Source organism: Phalangium opilio, unplaced genomic scaffold (assembly GCF_054372755.1).
Source record: "Phalangium opilio isolate 3A_F unplaced genomic scaffold, DU_Popi_V2 ptg001170l_1, whole genome shotgun sequence".
Classification (NCBI taxonomy): Eukaryota; Metazoa; Arthropoda; class Arachnida; order Opiliones; family Phalangiidae; genus Phalangium; species Phalangium opilio.
In genome coordinates this window covers 13,527,300-13,545,748 of record NW_028324255.1, presented here as the reverse complement: position 1 = coordinate 13,545,748, position 18,449 = coordinate 13,527,300, and the positions used below count along the sequence as shown (strand labels likewise).

Here is an 18,449-nt window from a genome sequence, read left to right as displayed (position 1 = left end):
TTGCAGCCAATATACTAATTTGCATAAAATTCACCAGCAAACTTCCCCGTGCATAAGGCCGCTAATTTCAAAAGTTTGCTACAAGAATACTAATTTGCATAAATTTACCGAAAACTCGATGAAACTCATGGTTTTTACAAGGAAACCTATTAAGTTATTTACGTTCATAATTTAGCGATTAATTTTATACCATAATATCAGGGTTTCACAGGTTTCAAACCAAATTTGTATTTTGCATAAATATTATATAACATGCAAACTTGATGAAACTTATGGTTTTTTCAAGGAAAACCATGAAGTTATTTACGCTCATAATTTAGGGAATAGTTTTAAGCCATAATATCAAGGGTTTCATAAGTTTCAGGCCAAATTTGTATTTTGCATAAATATTATATAACATGCAAACTTGATGAAACTCATGGTTTTTTCAAGGATACCTATTAAGTTATTTACGCTCACAATTTAGCGACTAGTTTTATACCATAATATCAAAGGTTTCACAGGTTTCAAACCAAATTTGTATTTTGCATAAATTTGATATTTAAAGCAAGCTTGATGAAACTCACGATTTTTTCAAGGAAACCTATTAAGTTAGTTACAACGTTATTTAAAATTTCCATTTTGAATTTATATAAACATTCCACAATTGAAATTTTTATTTTCTTAACATTAAAGTTTTTAACAGGGATTTTTGACATGCATAATGTTTAACAAGGGATGGTGGAATAAAGTATAAATGGATATAGGGGTCTGGGAGTCTTCCTGTTCTTAGAGCTCTCTGGTTTCGGTCTCTCCGATGGGCAGGGCCGGAAATAAGAAAAAAATCTTATAGGACATGTGTCCAGTGACCCCCCATTTGACTGGAAAATTTATTGGACATTGTCCACTGGAGTGTGCTAAAATAGTGTCGCATCTTCATAGTCAAGCTATCAAAACTTCGGAAAATTTATTGGTCAAAATGTCCAGTGACCCCCTTAGTTTATTAAAAAGTTATGGGACATTTTAAAATTTTATTGGACAATGTCCAGTGTCCTGTGCTTATTTCCGGCCCTGCCGATGGGAGCTTCGTGCACGCGCACCTTATTAACTTGGTTACGCGCATCACGTGACCACGCAAATCCCAATTCAAAAAATAGAGGGTTCTTCATGCTAGCTTAGAAAGTTAGAAGCAACGCCGCCTATATTACGTGTTCACTGCACATGCAGTGATATTTTAACCTCTCCGAGTGACGATGACGTCACGGAGAGGTATTGCACTGGACGTGTCTGTCTGTGTGTGTGTCTGTCTGTCCCCACGTGACCGCGTTCGCAGTTTACAAATCGGAGCAAACAAATACCCGATTTCCGGAACGCGTTCGCGGTTCACGGAAATTTGGTCATTCATCTGCCAACACCAGTCTTTACTAACTGGCTTCTAAGGACCACAATCTGCTAGTCTTTGCCCATCCCACATGGACACTAGCCTGTACTTGCTGGCTCGTAAGCACCACCATCTTCTGTTCTTCGTCAATCCCACATTGGCACCAGCTTCTATGCACCACCATCTTCAGGTCTTCGTCCATTCCGGCTTCTTCTCCATCGTTATCGTTTGGTTTTAAGATATACGCGGCGATCGGCTAGAGTTACGAGAAACGTCTAGCCTCCCAATGGCAGGGCTTCCACCATCGGTTCACGCGAATGCGTTTTTTAATTTTACACGGAATTTTTCCGTTTAAAATTTAAGAAACGGTACCAAAACCCCTGTCCCTGTCCCTGTGCCGGACCGAAACGTACGCTTACGATGAGAGAGAGAGAGATCGCTAGCGTACGCGGTGGCGATACGAAGCCCCGCGTAGAGAGAGAACTGCCTGCCTGGTATATTAGTGAGAGGGGGAAGAGGGAGAGGGGGCATCCCGCTCGGAGAGAGAGGAAAGAAAGGTAGTTTAAATCTCGCGGGCTTTTTTGAGTGAAGGGAAACAAGATGATAATTTTCGTGCACTACTGCACTTTTTTAATTTTACACGGAATTTTATTCCGTTAAAATTTAAGAAACGGCACCATGCGCGTGATACATCAGAGATTATGCTGAATGGTTAGGTTAGGTTAGGTTAGGTTTCGTAAAATAGAGGGGACGGTTTACGGTCATAGTGATTTCTGGTTTAGGGGATCCAGGATTTGGTTTTAGATACATTATTTGATTCGTATGGTTTTGAAAAATTATACTTTAGTGGGGTGCACAATTTAGTTTCATTAATATTATTTGAAATGTGACGTTATTAGAAATTAAGGGGATACACGATTGCGTTTCAGAAATGTTTTTAGTTGTACGATTTATTGGAGATCAACTATACGGGGGGTCACGTGAGCCGTGTAAAATTACTATTAAGGCCCAGCCCTTGGGCCATCTTGTTATCTATTATTATAATGGAAACGAATCGTATATATACCCCAAAATTTGAAAAAAGCGGGCATAATTTAGCGATTAATTTTATACCATAATATCAGGGTTTCACAGGTTTCAAACCAAATTTATAACCCTTCACTTTAAACGTCAATATTAGCAAAGTTTCGAAAGATAATAAGAACAACTTTATTTTAAACGATTTAACTATTTTTAAAGTTATTTACTGGCGATTAAAATAATTAATATCATTTATATTTAATTAATTATTAAAGATAAACTTATTTCTATGTAATGACACAAGTGAGAGTTTATATAGAAAGAGTAATGAAGATTGCATCCGAATCAAAACACTACACGCATATCAAAGTTAATATAAAGCGAGTAGGATGATAAGATCTCTTACAAAACGATAACATTTCCTTTTTGCAGAATATTAAGTGGAAATATTTTAAATATTTTTCGGCATTACGATTCTTTTAGTAGTTGTGTAGCTATAAAGCTCTGTTTCATCTCAATATTCCAAGAACGTCTTTTATATTAACATTTCAAATTTGGTGTTTACTTTTTAATTCAGCTTTACTACATTTATATATAGTGTAAACGCAACTTTCACCTTCACTACATAATATAAGTGTTGAAGCGATTGGGTCTATGAAATAAGATATCCTAGATTTAAATCAGAATTGACCTTGTTTCGTGTCCTTTTACAAGAGGTGTTAACGGTTCAGAGTGAGCCGAAAGTTAAATACACACTTAAGTGATAGATATTAGGTCCTCATTAGAATTATGAGGATACACAGGGAAATGTTATACGATTAAACCTTTACAAATGCCCTACGCAATATCCCGCCAATTTGAACTACGTATTTCCGGTTTTTCTCACTCAACTCCCCCAAAGGCGTTAATCCATCTAAAACACTTATCTTGTAGAGTTTTAGGTGTAGAGAAAGAGTAAAAACCATTCCCTTTACTTCAGTTTTATCTAAGAACCATAATTTACTATTAATAAAAAAATAATGATAAATGTTCCGTTAAAGCACTAAAAAATTGCAGCGCGACGCATTAAGCGTCTACCAAAAATTATAACAACAGAAACAGACGAAGCCCGATGACGATGTGCGCGGAACTAGTTTCGCGGCTAAGAATAACCCAGAACGAGTGAAAACGGAGGAAAAAACAGCCGCTAATCTGTAAGTGCGTTTCAATGGGAAAACGGTCAGTCGAAGACTCCCTCACCAATATATCCTCCTAGCTTAAAGGGGCTTATCAGACCATGGAACAAACGACGATCTTCCGCATAGAGCTTAGCATAGCGGGTGGGTAGAAAAGGAGAGGGGGTCGGTCAGCCCCTTTAAACTTTCTGAGAGAGCGCGCTATTTATTTCTAAAATGATCTCGTGCTGTAATTGGTTAGCGGTGTCCAAAGTAAAGTACCACCATGGGTAAAGCATGGATAAAGAATGCGCGTGAGGAAATTAGTTTTCACGCTATAGGATAGGCAACTCCCTATCTCGAACGAGAGCTTATTCTGTATATACTCTGTTAAAGCATCGGTTGTCAGCACGCGCAAATCTGTAACCAAGCTTTGTGTGTGCTGGCAAGAGACGAAAAACTTCAGCAATATGACAAATTTGTGTGTTCACAAAAGACATACAGATACTAGTGTTTGTTCATTAATATTCTTACAGAGCATCCGCATTGTACTGTCATGGGTAAATCATAATCCTTTCTCCTTTAAAATCACCAATGAATGAAAAATATCACCTTAACACAATTTATCCCTTTTCACTCTAAGTGTGTTAATTTATATGTACATTCCCAATGCACAGTTATAGACAAATCATAATGCTCTCCCTTTGAAAATCATCAATCACTCTTTTCATTCTCCCTTTAAAAAGACGAACGATACTTCTTCGTCATCATCATCATCATCTTCTTCTTCTTCTTCTACTACTACTACTTCTTCTTCAGACCAAGTCAAACTAATAGCCCCATCGTTAGATGTACATCAAACGATGTGGCTAAAAAAGGCAAGTTTCTAGCCCAACTCAAAAACCGAGAGTCTTAAACTAGCCCAAACTTCTTACCAAATAACTTTGGAAAGTGCCCAAAATGTAAGAATTTATAACAAAAAACCTACTATTTCCAACTTTTCTTTAAAATTTAAAGAATACTTTAAATTTTTGTGGTTGGCTTATCTTATCTAGTGTACTGGCCAAATTTTCCAAACAATTTTGGTGATGTTGTGGCATAGAGAAGAGAACCTGTGACACCAATATGCGCGAGAAAGCTGCGCACAGTCAACAAAATTCTTCGGTACCTACATTCTCTCGACACATTGATCACGCGCAACTATACTGATAATATCTCCTTCCTTCTTTTCTCTGTTATTTCAACATAGTATAATAAATTAAAATGTTCCTCCTACCATGGCTAAATAATTCTACATAAACAAGAAATTAGTGTTGCCCATTCACGTTTTCGCCGTTCTGTGTTAATTGGTTGGCGACGAGTAGACCACTCTGATCAATACGGAAATCCAACTATAGGCCTACTTTATTCTGCAGTACTCGCTTCAGGGTCATTAATACTTTAGTCCAGGAATGACATTTTACGAGTTTGTTCTTTCCCCCATACCTAGTTCCAGTTTTTAAATACGGCATAAACACTATTCCAAGTATACATATTTTATTCCTGTTCGTTATTATGCCATGTTCCCATTATACTTTGTTCCATTTATACTTTATTCCACCATCCCTTGTTAAACATTATGCATGTCAAAAATCCCTGTTAAAAAACTTAATGTTAAGAAAATTTCAATTGTGAAATGGTAATATAAATTCGAAATGGAAATTTTAAATTAAAGTTGTAATTAACTTAATAGATTTCCTTGAAAAAACCATGAGTTTCATCGAGTTTGCATGTTATATAATATTTATGCAAAATACAAATTTGGCCTGAAACTTATGAAACCCTTGATATTATGGCTTAAAACTATTCCCTAATTTATGAGAGTAAATAACTCCATGGGTTTCCTTGAAAAAACCACGAGTTTCATCGAGTTTGCTTTTTTTATACTTTTTATGCAAAATAAATTTGGTTTGAAACCTGTGAAACCCTCGATATTATGGTATAAAATTAATCGCTAAATTATGAGCGTAAATAACTTAATAGGTTTCCTTGAAAAAACCATGAGTTTCATCAAGTTTGCATGTTATATAATATTTATGCAAAATACAAATTTGGTTTGAAACCTGTGAAACCCTCGATATTATGGTATAAAATTAATCGCTAAATTATGAGCGTAAATAACTTAATAGGTTTCCTTGAGAAAACCATGAGTTTCAAGTTTGCATGTTATATAATATTTATGCAAAATACAAATTTGGTTTGAAACCTGTGAAACCCTTGATATTATGGTATAAAATTAATCGCTAAATTATGAACGTAAATAACTTAATAGGTTTCCTTGAAAAAACCATGAGTTTCATCGAGTTTTCGGTAAATTTATGCAAATTAGTATTCTTGTAGCAAACTTTTGAAATTAGCGGCCTTATGCACGGGGAAGTTTGCTGGTGAATTTTATGCAAATTAGTATATTGGCTGCAAACTATTGAAAATACTGGCCTTATGCAAGAAAAGGTTTGTAGAATTTATGCAAATTAGTATTTTGGAAGCAAACTTTTGAAAATGGCGGCCTTATGCAAAAAAATTGGTTTGCTGCAACCTTATGCAAATTAGTAGCGTCCTTATAGAATAATTCTGAAATAGTAGAAATCCTCCTGTGCATCGTCTGCTAAAACACTCTAAATTACCACAGCCGACTCGATCACGCTTTTTGCTTCACCGTTTGCACGGAAGGAAAGTGCACAAAGGCGAACTTTTGCCGATACATCCTCGTCCCGCGAATGTCCCCCCGCACTTATACGGTCGTAAACAAAGTTACAAAAAATAGGGCCGCGGCGCGTAGAGACCAGCCATGGAAATAAGACAGGTTTACAGGTCCAAAACCACTTTATTAATTACTTAGACTAGTTTTTTTATTCAAAACCTGAGGGTCACAAGTCCTGGGGACTTGTTTATTTATTATAAAGTTTCATAAATATAGAAAAGGGACCACTTTATTAATTCAAGGATTCCTCCTTCAACTCCTTTCTCATTGCAAGGAGTCTTAATCTTATTTCCAAAATATCTCTACTCCTAGTCGTGGTGTCATGTAGTACTAATAAGTACAGCGTTGCCAGACGTACGATAATTATAGTACAATGCGATAATTTTCAGAGTTTTTTCGAAGCGTACGATTATTATGACGCTGTACTATATAGTACACTAAATAAAATAATTCGGCTTGGGCGTGCGATATTTTAGCGAGAAATCTAACTAATCTGGGCACAAAAAGGTGAAATAGGATAAAATTATTCATGTTTTAAGTCCAACGGCGGATGTGAGAAACGTTTCGAGACGTTATTTGTCTATCTCCTTTAGAACCCTTGTAAGTTGTACCGATTTTAGTATAAATACAAGGTGCACTAGAACACTTGCATATGTTTGACCGCTATTTTGGAGGCGCTCGGAGCGTACGATAATTTTGATTGAAAATCGAAAATATTTTGGCTTTTATACGATAATGTAGTCAAAGATGGCTAAATAAAATTGTTAAAAATTATTTGGGACCATGTAATTTTATATTTATAAATAATTTTGAAGTGGGACCAGTAGTAAAATAAATTGCACAGGGGTAACTGGTCATGGGGACCAGTTGGAATATTGTTGATGTCGGGGTCACTGGTCCCGAGGACTAGTTGGGAAAAAACCTTATTTCCATGGCTGGTAGAGACTAGAGAGTAGGAAATACATTCTCTGATCTCGGATTGCGTCGGCTGCTTAAGTTAGTCAATCTCACAGACTTATTGTAATTTTAAGCATTTCCAAAGACGTAATTCATGCTGCATTTTTAGATTTTGATGATAATCAATCATTAATAATCAGGGAGGGACTAGATTATAGGATTTTCATAGGTCTTTGCATAAAATTTGATTTAAACCCTTACCTTGCCAAGGTATATGCCTAACACTATAGATAGATAGATTTTAAAATGGTGTTATTATCTATCTCGAAATAGGCCTTTCTATAAATTATTTCGCGGGAGGGTACGAACGCCCTTCATCTCTGCTTTTTCCCCCGGCAACATTTTCTTTTCGCGGGAGGGAAGAATATCCTTCGTCTCTGCTTTTTCCCCCGGCAACATACGGATTTTATGTAAAGGCCTATTGTATCTTGTATTCATCATTTTCACCCTCTTGTGGTTAGTCAAAAGTATATAGATATATTGTTTTTTATATATCTATATTCTTTTGATTATACCTTAAAAGAACGGCCTTTTTTGAAACATAAAAGAAAATATATTAAAAAAATTATCTCTTATTACAAAATAACTTGCATTAAATTAGTCGTAAAAACGAGGACTATTGTGCCGCCATTGCTTTAGTGGCGTCTGCTAGCCAGAACCTCGATCTTACCCTTTCTTCTCTCAGCCTGTGAGAATTCAACCAACCAAGAGGTTTTTTAGTAGACACCATTAATCCAATGGCGGCTAACCAAAATAAAATTATGAGTCTATGATTTTAATAAATCTAATCACTTTAATCAGTAACGCTAGGGAATGACAGTACACACTAAGCGGTCGAGAGTTCTGACAGTTCGTGACAGTAGAGTACTACATTAAAGTATCTGTTTGTTTCTTCATGATCCGTCATCCCAAAGAGAGTATAGGGGAGGAGTGGAAGCTCTCCAGCTCCACAAGGCTAAATTACAATGTTGCCCCTAAATTATACTAATGGTACGAGGGAGTTTCCGGCTCAGTCGCGCCACCTACGATACCATTTAATGTCTCAAACGGAAATGCCTCGGTACTGCGCATTGAAGATGCGCGGTAGAAAAGGGGAACAAGATTTTCCCCTCTTTCCACTCCTCCCCTATACTCTCTTTGGTCATCCGTCCTTGTTCTTGAACTCTCAACCCTTTTTTCGTCTGCTCCACGTTCTGTTGTGAAAAACTTTTTATAGACGCGGTCCGAGGAAAGTACGATGGATCTACTCGGAAGTTGGAAGCGTATAAAAACGTTATCACAGAGTTTAAAATTAAAGGTAATTTCGATTTTTTGAATATTAATTTTTAAAATTACATCTCATTCTCGAAGACTTATGGATAGTGTCATATTGGTCATGCCTTTTTTGGCTGACTAAATAATTAGACCCCTCCTTATCGCAGTCCTATGGTAAAGGGGTCGACTAATCTGCAGGTACTCTGAATGTCTGAAATGCAGTCCACGGTAGGAAACCTACTATTTGTAGTATGCAGGTTCGGTTCACATTTACAAATATAAGAAAGCAATACTATAATTCATTGCCTAACATACAGTCGAACAAAATTAGAGTTTCAACTCTGAAATCTCTTGACTAAAATGCAGTACTCTGAAATGCAGTCCTCGAAAATTATTATTTTCAACTCTGAAATCTTTTGACTAAAACGCAGTACTCTGAAATGCAGTCCTAGAAAATTATTATTTTCAACTCTGAAATCTATTGACTAAAATGCAGTACTCTGAAATGCAGTCCTAGAAAATTATTATTTTCAACTCTGAAATCTATTGACTAAAATGCAGTACTCTGAAATGCAGTCCTAGAAAACTATTAATTTCAACTCTGAAATCTATTGACTAAAATGCAGTACTCTGAAATGCAGTCCTCTAAAACTATTAATTTCAACTCTGAAATCTCTTGACCAAAATGCAGTACTCTGAAATGCAGTCCTCTAAAACTATTAATTTCAACTCTGAAATCTCTTGACTAAAATGCAGTACTCTGAAATGCAGTCCTCGAATATTATTAATTTCAACTTTGAAATCGGTTGACTAAAGTGCAGTACTCTGAAAAGCAGTCCATGAAAATAATAAATTTCAACTCTGAAATCGGTTGACTAATAAACGCAGTTCTCTGAAATGCAGTCCTCAAAAATTATTATTTCGAACTCTGAAATCTTTTGACTAAAACGCAGTACTCTGAAATGCAGTCCTCGAAAACTATTAATTTCAACTTTGAAATCTCTTGACTAAAATGCAGTACTCTGAAATGCAGTCCTCTAAAACTATTAATTTGGTAGGATTGCACTATATCTATTTACATAAAATAACGGTCTTACCTGACTAATTAGACCATGGGGAGTTCAAATAAAATAGTTAAAAAAATATTGGCCCGCCGCAAGTTGGTCCAAAAAATTTTTGAAAATTTGAAAATTGCATGTACTTACCGCCATTAACACCGCTACGCGCGAAAACGCATTCTGCCCTCAATCTTGAAAAACTACTCGGGGGGGGGGTAAATATAATATCAAGGACTCGCGACGGAAATCACGCAGCACACACTGCGGAAATATAGCTATGAAATTTTAAACACCCGCTGAAACATTTACAATTCTCATACCAGGATAGAAAAAAATTTAAAAAAATTTTAAAAAATTTTAAAAATAAACAACAATATTTTGCTAAATTGCGTAGATTATTTCGGAAGTAAATAAAGGTAAACAATAATATTTTGGAAAAGGCGTAATATTATTTGGGAAGTAAATGAAGATAAACCACAATATTTTGGAAAAGGCGTAATATTATTTGGGAAATGAATGAAGATAAACCACAATATTTTGGAAAAGGTATAATATTATTTGGGAAATGAATGAAGATAAACCACAATATTTTGGAAAAGGTATAATATTATTTGGGAAGTAAATGAAGATAAACCACAATATTTTGGAAAAGGCGTAATATTATTTGGGAAGTAAATGAAGATAAACCACAATATTTTGGAAAAGGCGTAACATTATTTGGGAAGTAAATGAAGATAAACCATAATATTTTGGAAAAGGCGTAACATTATTTGGGAAGTAAATGAAGATAAACCACAGTATTTTGGAAAAGGCGTAACATTATTTGAGAAGTAAATGAAGATAAACCACAATATTTTGGAAAAGGCGTAATGATAATTGGGAAGTAAATAAAGATAAACAATAATATTTTGGAAAAGGCGTAATGTTATTTGGGAAGTAAATGAAGATAAACAATAATATTTTGGAAAAGGCCTAATATTATTTTGGAAACTTAATAAATGTATTTTAACGCTAATTGCCACATTTTAAGCAATTTTTATATAATTTTCCAAATAAGTGACCTTTCCAAAATATGTTGTTTATCATCCCAAATAATGTTACGCCTTTTCCAAAATATGTTGTTTATCATCCCAAATAATGTTACGCCTTTTCCAAAATATTTTTGTTTATCTTCATTTACTTCCGAAATAATCTACGCAATTTAGCAAAATATCGTTGTTTATTTTTAAAATTAGAGCTTGCTTCAAATATTTTTCTATACATAAACCAACCAAGCCAAGTAATCTAACCTAACCTAAAACAAGTCAACTAATATAACGAAATCAATTCTTTTAGATATATTTTAGTTTTTATTTCGAAATTTTTCTTATTAACATGTATTTTTCTAAATTCACTCATCGTCGCTAAAAGTGTTTTCTTCCGTTTTGCCAGTTATTAAGAACGCGGCTTTGTTTTCGGGGTTCGACGAATTGAGCTCCAACTCTGAAACACCAATCTCTATTAACTCCAACCCTTTCCTTCCTGGTCCAGGGTAGCACAACTTGATATCGTCTAAAAACCGCCTGAAATTTATACCGGGTGGAAGCCAATTTTGATCCAAGTCCTTAAAAAACAAACACCGGTACCAATAACTAGCCATGTAGCTGTTTAGAGAACGATCGTTTCTGTACGATTTTATCGAGTCCTTAAGGTGGCGGTTCCGGTTCTCGATGTTGTTTGTGTGTGCAAGAGAATTTTGACTATTTACGAACTCATACTTGTGCATGACCTTAAGATGCTCCTGAAAGCCAAGCACGGTACAGTTCATGTACATGGGTGCTCCATCGGATACAATAATTGAACCTGGAGCGATGTACCTTGCCATTTGCGACCACAAAACTGCTCTAGACTTATTTTTTACTTTGAGGAAAAGGCCGTCTTTTGTGTCTCTGCAATATATTCCGAAAATGCAGATCGATTCCCCAGCTAGTTCAGCTCCTCGATTATATTTTCTCCGTGTTAAATAGGTCTCATCAATTTCAACGAATAGGCCTTTTCCACCGATCTGTACTAAATCCGCCCGGTTCGAAATGATAATTTCACATACTTCCCGACATAATGAAAAGTAATTCACGACAGTATGTGACGCTGAGCCACTGTGGCAAATTGCGTCAGACACACCAAACTTACAACACCATAAAAACACCAAAAAAAGATTATCTGTCACAGATAACCTTTGGTTATAAAACCAAGTGTTTTGGGTTGGATAGTGTGACTTAACGCACTCCTTCAGTAGGAAATCTGGCAATTTTCCTTTGGCTTTCTTTATGCTTTTACATTTTATTTTACGACTGCCATAGGCGGAACATTTGATTACATAACCAAAACGGCTTTGATTGTTTTTAATTCCGACCAAGTAACCATTTGGCGTACCGTCAGGTGAAGTATTACCACATTCACAAAGGAGTTTTCTTTCGTTAAATTCTTCAATACTTGGTACCAAACCCAAAGAAAAAACCAATTGTATAGCGTCCTTTTCTGATCTTGCTTTAAGACAATCGTTAATAGTGGGGAAAAACGCACCCCAGTTTCTAATCGAAGCATTTCCAAAAAAATATTCCAAATTTTCCAGATTTGGGTTCTCAAAATTTAAATTTTCCACATTCGGATTATCCAGATTTGAAGCTGCCATTTTAGTTAGGTTTCATTTATGAATAGGCTATATTCTTTTCGTAAAGTACGCCAAAAGCGTCTAATTCTATTTATAGGCTTCAATACTACAAACTTTCAATATTTCGAACACGTCAAAACCTGTTTCTTCAAGAACAAAGTGAGAAAACTAACCGCATCTAATGAATCTGTGATGATTAGGCCTAATACGTTTTGAACTATACGCGCCGAGCGAGCCGCCGCGTTCGCCCTCTAGCGGATTTTAGAAGAACAAATTGGCGGGAAAATGACCGCGTCTTTAAATGAAGCCATAGGGTTGTTGTGTAGTTACTTGTAAGAATTATTACTGAAATTCCCAGAAGGGGTGAAATTTTACCCATTTTCGAAGTTCTAGAATTCGTTGTATTAAAAGTAATGAATGAATTAACGCGCTTAAAGAGAAAAAGTAAGTTTTTAGACTTTATGTTATCTAATCCCAACACCCAAATTAAATGTACAAAACTCCTACGAGGTACAGTTAACCTCAAAAATGTGTGTGTGTGGAAGAAATTGCAAGTTAATTTAATTAACTTACAATATAAACATATTTATTTAATTTGAACACTTAAATAGATGGTAATATCAAAAACTTGCTTAGTTACAGAAGTTTCCCTGTTACACTATCCAGAGACTACGGTATTAACTTCGTTTGATTTACAAATACCTCTTACTTTAAAAATGTGTTTAGTTTTTATTATATTTTAGACTTTTCGACAAGTAGAATCCCTAAAATAATTTTTTTAAACCTTCTAATGCTTAAAAATGCGACGTAATTTATAATTGTAGCTCTTGCCATTTTTAAACTGCCTATCTACCATTCGCGAACTTCCCGCCAAGAGTTTTCAATTCAGTCCGCTAGAGGTGCTGCGTGTAAGTTAACCTCTCAATCCTCGGCGCGTATAACGGGGGCGGACATAATCAACTTTGAAGACCTGATTCACAAAGAATTTTAAACACGTGCTAAACAAATATCATTTTTGTTAAGCGCGTGATTTGAAACTTCAAGTTCAGTCGGAGTTTTCTGTAACGGGAAAGGCTTAGGCGTAAGAATACACAATGTTAAATTTTAATAGGAATGAAAGTAGTGGTACCATAAGTTTATAAGATATGTTCCATAAGTATGACACTAGCTATACTTCGTAATGCTAGAGGCTTACTGAGAGCTAGTTCGAGAACGACGCGAGAATTGACTACACTTGGTTTTGCAGTCCATCTTCCTATTTAGTCTGTACTAAGCCTTTGACAGCGCCTCACCAGGCGTCGCTTTACGAGAATCTATGACGTTTAACCTACGTCACTTCATGACAAGCTCTCATTAACCAGTGACACACTTATGGAACATATCTTATAAACTTATGGTGGTACTCAAATACGACTGAACAAGAGAATATTTTTAGTTACATTTTCTGTTCATCGATGGCGCCACGTACCATTCACCCTTTCATACATGCGAAGGGGGAGAAGAGAATTTCAGTCACAAAATCTCTCGAGTTTTGACTCGAGATAGTTTACTTGAGGTATATATATAATTCTAATATCTATGGAGTAAACATTAATGGCTGGCTAACCGCAGCTAGAGCTATAGGGATGCGAATTTTTGGTGATTTCAAATTTTCAAACGAAGTTTTGGCCCAGTTCCGGCGGACGAATATTTTTTTGACTATTTTGTTACGCCTTTTCCAAAATATTATTGTTTACCTTTATTTACTTCCGAAATAATCTACGCAATTTAGCAAAATATTGTTGTTTATTTTTAAAATTTTTTAAAATTTTTTTCTATCCTGGTATGAGAATTGTAAATGTTTCAGCGGGTGTTTAAAATTTCATAGCTATATTTCCGCAGTGTGTGCTGCGTGATTTCCGTCGCGAGTCCTTGTTATTATATTTACCCCCCCCGAGTAGTTTTTCAAGATTGAGGGCAGAATGCGTTTTCGCGCGTAGCGGTGTTAATGGCGGTAAGTACATGCAATTTTCAAATTTTCAAAAAATTTTTGGACCAACTTGCGGCGGGCCAATATTTTTTTAACTATTTTATTTGAACTCCCCATGGTCTAATTAGTCAGGTAAGACCATTATTTTATGTAAATAGATATAATGCAATTGTACCATTAATTTCAACTCTGAAATCTCTTGACTAAAATGCAGTACTCTGAAATGCAGTCCTCGAATATTATTAATTACAACTTTGAAATCGGTTGACTAAAGTGCAGTACTCTGAAAAGCAGTCCACGAAAATAATAAATTTCAACTCTGAAATCGGTTGACTAAAACGCAGTTCTCTGAAATGCAGTCCTCGAAAACTATTAATTTCAACTCTGAAATCTCTTGACTAAAATGCAGTACTCTGAAATGCAGTCCTCGAATATTATTAATTTCAACTTTGAAATTGGACTGCTTTTCAGAGTACTGCACTTTAGTCAACCGATTTCAAAGTTGAAATTAATAATATTCGAGGACTGCATTTCAGAGTACTGCATTTTAGTCAAGAGATTTCAGAGTTGAAATTAATAGTTTTAGAGGACTGCATTTCAGAGTACGCATTTTAGTCAAGAGATTTCAGAGTTGAAATTAATAATATTCGAGGACTGCATTTCAGAGTACTGCGTTTTAGTCAAAAGATTTCAGAGTTGAAAATAATAATATTCGAGGACTGCATTTCAGAGTACTGCGTTTTAGTCAAAAGATTTCAGAGTTGAAAATAATAATATTCGAGGACTGCATTTCAGAGTACTGCATTTTAGTCAAGAGATTTCAGAGTTGAAATTAATAGTTTTAGAGGACTGCATTTCAGAGTACTGCATTTTAGTCAATAGATTTCAGAGTTGAAATTAATAATTTTCGAGGACTGCATTTCAGAGTACTGCACTTTAGTCAACCGATTTCAGAGTTGAAATTAATAATTTTCGAGGACTGCATTTCAGAGCACTGCGTTTTAGTCAAAAGATTTCAGAGTTGAAAATAATAATATTCGAGGACTGCATTTCAGAGTACTGCGTTTTAGTCGAAAGATTTCAGAGTTGAAAATAATAATTTTCGAGGACTGCATTTCACAGTACTGCACTTTAGTCAAAAGATTTCAGAGTTGAAAATAATAATTTTCGAGGACTGCATTTCAGAGTACTGCGTTTTAGTCAAGAGATTTCAGAGTTGAAATTAAAAGTTTTCGGGGACTGGATTTCAGAGTACTGCGTTTTAGTCAAAAGATTTCAGAGTTCAAAATAATAATTTTCGAGGACTGCATTTCAGAGTACTGCGTTTTAGTCAAAAGATTTCAGAGTTGAAATTAATAATTTTCGAGGACTGCATTTCAGAGTACTGCACTTTAGTCAACCGATTTCAGAGTTGAAATTAATAATATTCGACGACTGCGTTTCAGAGTACTGCGTTTTAGTCAAAAGATTTCAGAGTTGAAAATAATAATTTTCGAGGACTGCATTTCAGAGTACTGCGTTTTAGTCAAAAGATTTCAGAGTAGTATTTAATAATTTTCGTGGACTGTTTTTCAGAGTACTGCATTTTAGTCAACCGATTTCAGAGTTGAAATTAATAATTTTCGAGGACTGCATTTCAGAGTACTGCATTTTAGTCAAGAGATTTCAGAGTTGAAATTAATAGTTTTCGAGGACTGCATTTCAGAGTACTGCGTTTTAGTCAACCGATTTCAGAGTTGAAATTTATTATTTTCGTGGACTGCTTTTCAGAGTACTGCACTTTAGTCAACCGATTTCAAAGTTGAAATTAATAATATTCGAGGACTGCATTTCAGAGTACTGCATTTAAGTCAAGAGATTTCAGAGTTGAAATTAATAGTTTTAGAGGACTGCATTTCAGAGTACTGCATTTTAGTCAATAGATTTCAGAGTTGAAAATAATAATTTTCTAGGACTGCATTTCAGAGTACTGCGTTTTAGTCAAAAGATTTCAGAGTTGAAAATAATAATTTTCGAGGACTGCATTTCAGAGTACTGCATTTTAGTCAAGAGATTTCAGAGTTGAAACTCTAATTTTGTTCGACTGTATGTTAGGCAATGAATTATAGTATTGCTTTCTTATATTTGTAAATGTGAACCGAACCTGCATACTACAAATAGTAGGTTTCCTACCGTGGACTGCATTTCAGACATTCAGAGTACCTGCAGATTAGTCGACCCCTATGGTAAACTGGAGAGATTACTCTAGTTAGAATGTTGGAGGATTTCCTCATTTTTGCATGAATCCTCAACTAATGTAAATGTGGAGCATTTTCATAATATATTTATGTTATTTCAGCTTTAATGACAATTTAGCTCAGTATCTGCTGTTCAACACGTACCCTGATGTAAAATTTGCAACCCGATTCAGATTTCGATCAAAAGATATGTGCATGTTTATGTGAGAATTAACCGGTATGCCCGAATCACTTATCTTACCGTTACATTGTTTAAATGCAACTCTTATGAGATTCCCAAAGCATCATTGTGATTTAAAGTATCACCTGTTGATTCAATAGGGAGAGATGAAGTTTAAGTGTGAACAGTGCGGTTTCCAGACAGGAATGAGCTCAGTCTTCAAGAGTCATAAATTAATTCACAGTGATCAGCGTCCATTCAAATGCAATATTTGCGATTACCATACCCGAACACGCGGGAATTTAAAGAGACACGTATTGACGCACAGTGACCAGCGTCCATTCAAATGCAATATTTGCGATTACCGTACCCAAACACGCGGGAATTTAAAGAGACACGTATTGACGCACAGTGACCAGCGTCCATTCAAATGCAATATTTGCGATTACCATACCCGAACACGCGGGAATTTAAAGAGACACGTATTGACGCACAGTGACCAGCGTCCATTCAAATGCGATATTTGCGAATATCGTTCCCAAAGACGAGATGATTTAAAGATACATGTCACAACTCATAGTGACGAGCGTCCGTACAAATGCGATATTTGTGAGTATCGCTCCAAAACACGAGTGGATTTAAAGAAACACGTCTTGACGCACACTGATGAGCGTCCATTTAAATGCAATATTTGCGATTACCGCGCCCGAACACGTGGGAATTTAAAGAAGCACGTCGTGACTCACAGTGACGAACGTCCGTTTAAGTGTACGTTTTGTGATTTCGCAGCCAAATTGAAAGATGTACTAAGAAATCACATTGCTAGACTTCATCCGTTAAAATCTCGAATTGGACGAAAAACTCGGAAAACAGTTTCGTTAAGACGGAAAAACGATAGCGATCAATCAATCAACGTTGCAGACTTTGCGTGTCCATTAAAATTCAAACCAGACGACAAACAGGGACGGATGACAAATATAAACGATGATTCTCCCAATGAAACTGACCAGTCAAAACAAGTCGAAATTCATTCAGAATCAGATCCTGATGAACCCGGAAACGCGAGGAAGTCTAAATGTACCAATTCAAAACATATCGGTTCCAACATTAACCAAGTAATTTCATTAAGTACTTCGCCTTCCAAGTGCGAAGTTAATACCATAACTTCCAAGGAAGTAAAGCAAGAACCAGCACCTTTATCGAGTGATAATGTTAGTTCAGAGTTTCACTTAAATCGTGTCAAATTGGAAAACGAAGCTGCAACGCCTCTCCCAGTGAACGAAGTGATTTATTGCCCAGATCCTAACGCTTCGAGTTTAGAATCGAGTGTAAAATGGGAAGAACCAATTAATCACCTGAAGAATGAGTTCGGTTTGGATAACGATGAAAATCAGTTTCCCAACAAACATTGTTCTATTATTTTGAAAAAATTGGAAGATTCAGGGAATTATGTTGGATGCCATTACATAAGAATGAAAGAACCACCTTACATTTACGAGGCGGTTAAAGTTAATTTGAATAATGTGATTTAGTTTCCTTTTGACTGGAGAATCTATGTATGTTGTCGAATTGATGAATTTCGTTACAAACTTTTAACTGCCTCAAAATAACTCCGTTTATGTAAGACTTTTTAGGTATATTCTGTTTCTTCTTAACCTCTCTATTTGGAAACAAACGGTCAAAACTTTAATAAATGTTTGCAAGTGAAAGCTGAACGTATGTAAGAAAATTGATTTGAAAATTCGCCTTTTTATTAAAGATTTGTATTAAACCTTCAGGAAATATTTCCTCTTTATTTTGTTTAAAATCAGATTGTGAAAGATAATACGGGATAAAATGTTAAGATTGCGTTTCGAAGGGTTAAAAAAAAGAGTGTAACATATTCCATAA

At 35.5% G+C, this 18,449-nt stretch overlaps 1 protein-coding gene across 5 annotated transcripts in view; it reads left to right on the top strand.

The window, feature by feature from the left end:
• Positions 1 to 18,449, top strand: part of LOC149587396 (uncharacterized) — a 130,157-nt gene extending 111,708 nt beyond the window's left edge. Inside the window, exons 2-4 of one of the 5 annotated variants that reach the window (XM_089863674.1) lie at positions 8,177 to 8,659; positions 16,501 to 16,616; positions 16,721 to 18,449. In XM_089863674.1, coding sequence (XP_089719800.1) covers positions 16,727 to 18,091 — 1,365 coding nt within the window. In that variant the 5' untranslated portion in view covers positions 8,177 to 8,659; positions 16,501 to 16,616; positions 16,721 to 16,726 and the 3' untranslated portion in view covers positions 18,092 to 18,449. Of the gene's footprint in view, positions 1 to 7,979; positions 8,660 to 16,500; positions 16,617 to 16,699 lie in introns of those variants that run through there. The other 4 variants (XM_089863676.1, XM_089863673.1, XM_089863677.1 and 1 more) reach the window with 4 other exon arrangements.